This window comes from Ipomoea nil, unplaced genomic scaffold, assembly GCF_001879475.1.
Source record: "Ipomoea nil cultivar Tokyo-kokei standard unplaced genomic scaffold, Asagao_1.1 scaffold3150, whole genome shotgun sequence".
Taxonomy (NCBI): Eukaryota; Viridiplantae; Streptophyta; class Magnoliopsida; order Solanales; family Convolvulaceae; genus Ipomoea; species Ipomoea nil.
In genome coordinates this window covers 560,128-569,655 of record NW_017619578.1, presented here as the reverse complement: position 1 = coordinate 569,655, position 9,528 = coordinate 560,128, and the positions used below count along the sequence as shown (strand labels likewise).

The 9,528-nt window shown below is 37.6% G+C and overlaps 1 protein-coding gene across 3 annotated transcripts; it reads right to left on the bottom strand.

Moving 5' to 3' along the window:
• Positions 1-825: 825 nt before the first annotated feature.
• LOC109167382 (sufE-like protein 1, chloroplastic/mitochondrial) lies at positions 826-6,380 on the bottom strand. 3 transcript variants are annotated; one of them, XR_002051833.1, is made up of 6 exons: positions 2,817-4,610; positions 2,201-2,333; positions 2,007-2,106; positions 1,659-1,791; positions 1,384-1,493; positions 826-1,211 (listed from the first exon to the last, which is right to left on the bottom strand). XR_002051833.1 is itself a non-coding variant. In XM_019316402.1 (3 exons), the coding sequence occupies exons 2-3, from the start codon at positions 4,034-4,036 to the stop codon at positions 2,416-2,418; spliced, it is 1,260 nt and encodes a 419-aa protein (XP_019171947.1). In that variant the 5' UTR covers positions 4,037-4,047; positions 6,181-6,380; the 3' UTR covers positions 2,401-2,415. The 3 variants fall into 3 exon arrangements, 2 of the variants coding, with proteins under 2 accessions (XP_019171947.1, XP_019171946.1); XM_019316402.1 differs by lacking the exons at positions 826-1,211; positions 1,384-1,493; positions 1,659-1,791; positions 2,007-2,106; positions 2,201-2,333 and adding exons at positions 2,401-2,455; positions 6,181-6,380 and having other exon boundaries at positions 2,817-4,047; XM_019316401.1 differs by lacking the exons at positions 826-1,211; positions 1,384-1,493; positions 1,659-1,791; positions 2,007-2,106; positions 2,201-2,333 and adding an exon at positions 2,401-2,455.
• Between the last annotated feature and the right edge of the window lie 3,148 nt (positions 6,381-9,528).

Sequence of the window (9,528 nt, the reverse complement as noted above, 5' to 3'; positions counted from 1 at the left end):
GTCAAGGTTGCAAAAATCCCGCCTAGGCACCGATTAATCGACGCCTAGGCGCCCCTAGACCGTGCTGACTTTCTCCCTAGGCTCCCGCCTAGCGCCTAATTCGGCCGATTATGCCAAGTTAACTCGTCCATTTCTATCGAGATAGCCGAGTTAACCCGGGCGACTCGACCTTGCTAATTTTTTTCATATATATATATATATATATATATATATATATATATATATATATATATATATATATATATATGCACCTACACATGTGCACTGTTTTTCTTTTCTTTAGTTAACCGCCTAGGTCATCTAGGCGCTAAGCGCTACTCTACCACCCGACTAGCGCCTAGCGCCTATTGCAACCATGCTAAAAGCACCACATAGTGTCCGAAAATACATCATTATGCATAAGGAGGTATATGGTGTATTTTTTTTGGGTGTGTAGTATATTTTTTATGTATTTTAACATTTCATTGTTCTGTGTTTCTCTTACACTATTGGTGCAACTCCTCAGAAATATTTTTTTTTATTTCTTATACCTAAAGAAAGACTTTAGTTACACCTATATACAGCACAAAGATTTTATTGCATTAAACTACAGATCTATATAAACTTGGTATACCAAGTGTAGTTCAAAATTTATCCCAAATTTAACTCGTTTATACCCCTCACAAATCTGCCTAGATTGGCTCGGTTCCAACCAAATCCCCCAAAAGAATCAATTTTAACTAGTCACTTTGACAATAAGAACATTGAGAATCAACATTTACAATGTAGTCTGTGAATGCATCAGTACTAAAAACATGCATATATCAAAAGTCAACCTGGGAAAACCTTATGCCAACCACCCACTTTTATCCCCACTGCAGACCTGAATGGAGGATGACTTAGTGCTTGCGTTCAAAGTATATGTTGGGCAGAGCTGGTAAAGGGGCTATGTCTAGTGGCTGGGGGATTGTTGGGCGGAGGACGGTAAAGTTCCTAAGGGCCAAGTCCAGCACCCAGTCTATCTCGAACAATGTGATGGCAGTCTATAAGGAAATAAGTTGCGCCTTCGCTACTAGCAATAGCTTTTGGCGTGAGTGGTAAGCGTTTGATCCTAGCAGTATAAATGGAACAATCTGGATATTTAACACACTCGATTGCCAATGGTCTGATAGAGAGACTTGAGCTGTGTGTTCCACTCATCTATAGCAGTGTATTTCTTCATTCCTTTTGACCTATTCACAACATTAGACATAAGAAATATATCATGTGAAACAAGAAAACGGAACAATATATACAGGATCCTGCCAGTTCCCTTCTGCAACTACTTTAAACTATTTTTCCACCCTAGTTCAACGAGGCAAAGAAACCCAAAGGACTAAAAAAAAAAAAGAGTAAAATTCAGACCTGTCCCCGCGTTCTAGAAGTCTGTTCACTTGATCAATGTGACCTTGTATACGATTATCCAATAGCGAGACCAACAACTCCTCAACATCCTTTTCTGGTACATTAAGCTCCTGTACATCAACAACTTTTAGTGAACAAAAAGCAAAGATAGAATAGAAGGTAAATAGGGAAAGTGAAAAACAAACAATAAATAAAAACATTAATTCAAAACAAAACAAGCGTCTCTGCAGCTTGCTCCCTTGCTGCAAAGATACACTGGACGCCTATATAATCACCTTGGATATGAAGGGGATCCGAATCCTTGTGTAGGGCTTGATGAGCTTGAGCAACACCTGAGTCCTCACATTTCTCAAAAGATGTTCAATGTAATTTCGTATGAATGGATCATCCATTAGTCCTTCTATTAGTCTGGAAATATTTTACAAGAGCAGTGTAATCAAAACCATGTTAAGGATAAGCTAATCCAAGGATTTAGCACTTAGAAGAATGAGATTGATAGACAGAAATACACAGCTAATCAAATCAGATTGGGATTAAGCTATGTCTGAGTTATGTTTATTTCAAAAAATAAAATTAAATAAATAACTTATGGCACGAAAACAAAGAAAGGAACGTAAATGTACCTTAAGTATGTATACTCTTCAGAGTTCAGATAAAAGTCAATGATATTATTAGGAATCATGGGTGGCAAAGAGATAGCACCATCCTGGCAAGGTGAAAGCTCTAAAGGACTAAATCAGGAAAAGAGAGAATAAAGTAATAAAAATACTTTTGTATAAAACTTCAATATATTAACTAAAGGCTTAAGAAGACTTACAAGAAGACAAAAATGTTCCATGAATCTATTGAGTGCTACTCTTCTGCAACAAGAACAGTAGTAATCCCATCCTTACCAGAATACATCATGCCTCATTTATATGGCTTCAAATTCTATCTGAGAGCACCTAGGCCTTGAAAGAAGCTCAATAATTACAAATTTATTGAGCTAGGAAGTACCAAGGAATGCAATGTTTTGTATGTGTTGGCAATTCCTCAATCCATGAAAGCCACAACAATGTCTAGAAACTGAGGCCTGAGGGAGATAACAAGAGAGCAGGTAGGAATTTATACCAATGCTTGGTTGTCATCATTCCTCAAGTGTTTTTGCAAGTGTCAAATACATCAAAGTCTTGCAAAAATTTTATATTATAAATTGTTGAGTAACATACTAAACAGAACATAGTACATAGGAAAACAAGTTCTTGAACTATTTTTTACAGGGTAGTACAAATCCTATATCCTTCTCATGGTTCTAAAAGGAAAAGAAAACATCTTTCAAAATCTCTTGTTTCAAGTGCCTATAATAGCACAATATTGGTACTAACAAAAACCAATTTCAATAAGAACTTAAATGAGAAAGAATGCTAAGACCTTTTTAAAGCTGAGATTTTCACCTACTATTTACTTCAGATGGTGTCTTAGCAATGATGGACAGCGCATGAAGTCCACCCTGCAACTCCTCTTGCAGCAAATCATAAATCAATCTATGCCTCTTAACCAAACTCTTGCCCTCAAACTTCTCAGAAACCACTCTCACATTGAAATGTGTCTCACCATCACTGCCCCTAACCCCAGCATGACCAGCATGCTGATATGAAATATCTTCAACGTCCAATTCAGCAGGCATTAGATCCCTCTCCAATCTCTCCCTAATTCTCATCCCCCGACTCCCCAAAATAACACTATCACACGATACTGCTTTACTATCATTACCACCACTCTCTTCAGAACTCAGTCCAGTCTTCAAATTCTCATTTCCATTATCATTCGTCACTCCAAAATTCGAGCTCTCAGTTGTATTGCTTGCATCCTCATCATGACCCAAACTTCCTGTCTTTTCAGCTTCCACATACAACTGCAGAGCCTTCTTCTGCATCAACTTGAGCATATTCAAGAAACCATTGTTCCTTGATGGTGTTAAACTCTGTTGCAACCCAACAAGTACTACAAAATCAGGTGATACCCTCACAATCTCATCAACAGGGCGGCCTGACAGCCCTTGAACCAGCAAAGCTGCAAGGCCCTTTGTGAGCACCGAGTCAGAATCAGCCTCAAAGATGACATTTTTATTTGCATCAAGATATGCCCTTACCCAGACCTGCGAAACGCAGCCCTGGACCTTATTCTCACCAGTCTTGTACTGAGCATCCAACGGCTTCAAATTCTTCCCATAAAACAAAAGCTGTTCATACTTAGCCTTGGGCTGCTCTACTGCTTGGAAAAGCTTGACTATCTCTTGAAGCTTCGGGGGCAAGTCTTCAACAGGTTGTAGAGATACCGAGGATGATTGTGATGATGATGCAGGCGGTACAACAGAAATTAGTTTTGTGGGAATTTTCTGAAAAGTGATAGGCTTAGCAAAATGAAGCCTTTCAGGAGTAGAAGCTGAGGAATGAGAACCAACAGTTTTCAGGAATGGTTGGTGGAAGAGAGGGTATGAGATTTTGGTGGCAAAAGACATGGGGAATTGATAAGAGAGAAAAGAACTGAGTTTGTATGGGGGGTATGACGATCTAGAACAACTCCAGACTGAGCAGAGAGACGATTTACAGTTTCGAGAGCAAACAACAGAGCCAATAAGAGATTGTTGAACTGCCAATGCTTGTGCTCTCATGCCCCAAATCTCTGGACAGCAACAATAATTGAAATAACAACAAAATTCAAAAAAAAATGTTAGGTTTTGTTGTCAGCCAGAATAATTAAACTATATTTCAAGCGCTACTTCAGACAGAAATTCCTGTTACCTAAAAAATGCAATGATAAACTGCTCATGACCATTGACCAACAAGTGCAAATTAATAAGCCATTAATGCATTTCATGTTCAATATATTTGCCGCATAATTTTTCAAGCCAATGAAACAAGTGTCCAGGCATGCTTTCAAAACTCTTTATTCTCACGTGTAACTTCAGGAGAAACAAAATATCCACACAAAAAAATTAAAAAAAAAAAAAGCTTATTCAAATCTTAAACTGATCCTAATGGTCAAGAGATAAAGTTTCAGATCGTCAAACCAAATTCACAAAAATAAAACATGGCAGTGAGTAAGGCATATAGAGGAACCGGGAATAATTGCGGCCTGCTACAGTGTTCAACGATGGCGGCGGCTAGGGGTGAGCATAATTACCGAAAAATCGATAACCGAACCGACCGAAAATTTCGGTTTTCAGTTACAAGGGAAAAGAAATAGGTTATTCGGCCATTCCATTATTAGCCATTAAAAACCGCGGTCACCGTAAACCGACACTATATATATATATATATATATATATATATATATATATATATTATACAAAAGGTAATTTCTAATTTTTGTTTACTTTAAATTTTATATTTAAATAAATTCTTATGAATTACTGTTAGTTTATTAAGTACACACTTAGTTTAAAGTTATATAAACTGTGTTCATGTGTTGTACTTGGGGGTGTAAACGAGCCGAGCCAAGCTCGAGCTCATTAAGGAAGGGGCTGCTCGAGCTCGAGCTCGGCAATTTTCAAGCAGCTCGATTATACAAATTAAACTAACAAAAGTATATTATTAAAGAAACAGATTGGTGTACTCAGCGTGTACGGGTGCATTTGGTGTGTATTCCTTTGCCTATATATATATATATATATATATATAGTGGCTTCATAGATACTGGACACTTGGCAATTTTTTTATACAGATTTTTTTTGTTTTTACAGTACTGCTGCCTGCTGGCCGTGGTTTTTAAAAAAACATATATATATTAATTTTTTACCTTATTAATTCTTTGTAGGTTGATTATATCTAAACATGGTGAATCATTCGAAAAAAAGAACTTCTCCCAGTGCTCCAAGGAGATCCTATGGTGTATTTTATGAACAATATGTATAGGTCATTAATATATTTCTGATAAAAATTGAGGTTTACGCATCGCCTCAACATTACAAAACGCCTCGAGGCATGCCACTGCCTTTTAAAACTTGGTTTCTCACATAATTTATTTAAAACAAATTACATGTCCAGCATCAATAATTAATATGGAGTATTAGAAAGATTTACAAATGAAATTCACATGAAAAATAAAATGCAGTAAAGAAAAAAATATGTTTTCAGTAATGGATACTACACATGTAGCTAGACAAAACTAAGGATAGAAAGGTCAATTTCTTTGTAGCAAAAGAGAACACCTAACAAATAACAGAGCTTTTGAAATTCCATAGATCCACATATATGGGAAATCTATCCTTCAAGCTTTTAAAAATTAATCACTATGGGGCAACAAAATCTGAAAAAAGCCAATCATTCAATTCAAATGGGAAAACTAGATTGTGAAGCTAGGATACAAACACATCAATTCAAAAGCCAATCCAACCAACAGAAAATCAAATTTAACAAAACTCTACCATCGAGAAAACCACTAAGCTCAAGGGAGTTCAACTTCCGTAAAAAAAAAAAAAATATAACTCAAGTATAATAACTGTATAAGAGCTATGCAATCAAGTTAGATTCTGAAACCAAAAAACATAGAATATAAAAATATAAACACCAGGTTCTGCATCGCAAGTTCAAACAAGCATATTGAAATTTGAACGCCGAAATAAACAAATAGATCAGACATCAGAGTTCAGGTATTCAAAATCAATCATAGCGCGGTACAGAAAATCCATCGATCAAAAACAAAAGCGCAGATCAAGCGATAAGTATATATACTTTGCACATAATCAGCTTTCTAAATGGAGTTTATATAACATACACAACAATAAATTCGAGTTAGAGAGGGAGAGGAAATTACGTGAAGGACCGAGATGATGGCTGGTGAGAGAACAAGGACGGCACTTTCAGATCGCACACAGTAAAAGCGGCGCCTGAAACCCTAACAGAGAGATATGGGAGGGAGAGAGAGAGAGAGGAAGAAAGAGAAAGTAAGAGGGAGAGAAGGACGCGGATGTAAAGCTGGAATTGAATTATGTAAATCTATTGCGTGCAATCTATATCTATCTATATCTATATTCTATTATATATATATACTAGTTTTTTATGCACATTGTGCGATTGGATTAATGCCCAATTTTTTTTAATTTTTTTAAATAAGTACTTTAAAGTATATCAAGGCAAGATTATATTGGAATTGTTTATACATTGATAATTAAATGTTAAATTTGCGTATTTAAATAGGCAATTCTAAATTTACAAATGCAAATTAATATAGTTAAGATTGATTATAATTGTCAATAAAATAATTATATAGGTATGGTTGAAACTAAATACGGGACATAAGGGAGAGCAAATAAAAATTAGGCCATAAAATATTAAATATATACTAATATTGAAGAGCTAATTGCGAATTGCCAAACAAGGACATTGCGAGATAGTTTCCCACTTTAATTTGTTGTGTGATTTGAATACTCTTTTTGTCAATAAATCCAAGTAATTAATATGATTGGCTTAATTATATTTTTATTTTTTTTAAATCAATTATTATTATTATTATTATTATTATTATTATTATTATTATTATTATTATTATTATTATTATTATTATTATTATTATTATTATTATTATACCTTAGGTCATTTTACATGTTAATCTAAATGGCTAATTTTTTCAAATATCTTTTTTCCAACCGTTGATATAATTCGCTGGTCAAATCCGTTAACGCTAACTGCTGATTATCAAACAAGGACATTGCGATGTAGTTCTCGCTTCAATTTGTTGTGTGATTTGAATATTCTCTTTGTCAACAAATCCCTCAAGTAGTTAATATGACTGACTTTATTAATTATATTTTTTTTTAATTTTTTCATGCTATTAATAAAATACTTGGTAAATAAGTATGTAGCATTATTTTGTATTATAACTTTGATATTTAATTAAAAAATAGTGCACAAAAAAAGATATTAGACAATGTAGTTAATATAATTAATTGATTAATTTGAATGTAAAGAATGTTTACATTTGAGAAAAAATAAAGACAATATAACTAATAAAATTATTTCTCTTATTTAATTTATTGATAAAATGAATAATTTTTTTTGAATAAAGACATTGTACACACATAATTCTAAATTAAAGAAATGCATATGTATTTTCTTTTTGTAGCTACTAAATTATTATTAATTAATTAATTTAATAAAAGTAAAATAGAGTACTAATTATGTCAACTTTAATTTGATTGGGATGGGGTTCGAACCTGAGACCTCTCTTATCAAAATCAATGAGTAAGTTAACGGTGAACTAACAGAACTAACAAAAAAGTTAACGGATAATCATATTCATTAAGGATATGATGGATTTAATTAACCCGGGGTAGACCCGAATCACTAAACCCGATAAATAATGGATAGGAAAGATGTAGAATGTGTGTCGCGGGGACAACTTTGTATTAATAATATTCGTAAAAGGGTTACAGGATAATTGTGGTAATAATAATAGAAGTAGATGTCCCTAGGCAAGACACTAACTAATCCTTTTATACTAGCCAAGACTCCCAACCGCCCCCCTATTCTCGCGGGGCAGTTGGATCACGCGTTGACCGGATCAATGCGAGTGCCCGGGGCCATCTTGTGCTTCCAGGCCCACGTAGGCCTCGACCGAGGTTGTAGGCCGAGGACTTGGTCGGCCTCGCCGTAGGCCGAGGCCTTGGTCGGCCTCATACGGGGCCTCCGTAGGCCTTCGCGCCAGCCTTCCCGGGTCGGTTCGTCCCGAGCCCATACTTAATATATCCATCATCAGTCCCCCACTCTCCGAGTTGCGAGTCATCGTCAACGAAGGAGAGTAGCGTGAGTCGAGGGTCAAGCCCAAGCCCGCCAAGTATTATCCATGCCGCGCCCCCGGGCACCCGCGTTGCGCTCGGGACTTCCTCCTCCCCGGGACACCCATGAGTCTTGGATTCCCCCCTTCCACCAATGCCTCGGGAAACCCACATGTCACACCCATCAACCCCCATCAGCTTTCCCATTTCCCAAAGTTTGACCTTTTCTCTTCTTATCTTCTTATCCCATTTTCAAAATTCAAACTTTCCAACTACCCAAAATCTACTCCCATCTTCTCTAGGGGTGAGCATAATTACCAAAAAACCGACAAAACCGATAACCGAACCGACCGATAATTTCAGTTATCGGTCGGTTATCGGTTATAAGGCAAAAAAAAAATTCCGGTTATTCGGTTATTTATCGGTTATGAAAGTGTAATAACCGCGGTCACCGAATAACCGACACTATTATTTATATATATATATATATATATATATATATATATATATATATATATATATTTATTTATTTATTTATTTATTTATTTATTTATTTATATTACTTATGGATGCTCGGTTATTCGGTTAACCGAATAACCGACCGAAACCGACATAATCGGTTTCGGTCGGTTAATAGTGTATGTTCGGTCGGTTTCGGTCGGTTATGGAGATTTAAAAAATGCCATCGGTTATTCGGTTATCGGTCGGTTATTAACCGTAACCGACCGATGCTCACCCCTAATCTTCTCTCCCCTTTCCTTACTTAAACCTTCTTCCCCTCCATCTCTCACACTCCTCACTCACCACTCCCACACACCCTCTCCCCGTCGGCCCTCCTCACTCCGCCTCCTCGCCACGCCGCCGTCCTCGTGCCACGCCACCTCCTCCTCGCGGCCCTCCGACTTCCCCAATTTTCCCAACTTCTCCAAACACCCTCTCCACTCTCTCTCTACCCGCCGGCCTCGCCCCCTTTCCGTGCTACGCCGGCGACCGCCCCACGGCTTCCGGCCTCCCCACTTTCCCTCCTTTAGCTCCAACTCCCTCTCCGTATGTCCGCCGAGTTTGACGCCCTCGATTTTAGCGATCTCTTCGTGTCTTTAGGCGATACCGATCCCTCCATGGACCCTAAGGATGACCTTTTCGCCCCCCCCCCCCTACGGCAACCGAGGCCCGCACTGGCCTACCCAACGACAACCCGGTCGAGGCTCGGCCCCTTCAAGCCGTGCCCGGGGCCATCGCCACCTCCACTCGTAAGTTAACTCGTTCCGAACTTGACCCCACTATTCCCCGTTCCGTGCGTCCTTATATTACCGAGGAAGACTTGGACCTCGTGCGGTCGTACGTGGGACCCGGCGTGGAAGTCCTCGCCCCCCTCCCGCACGAGAATG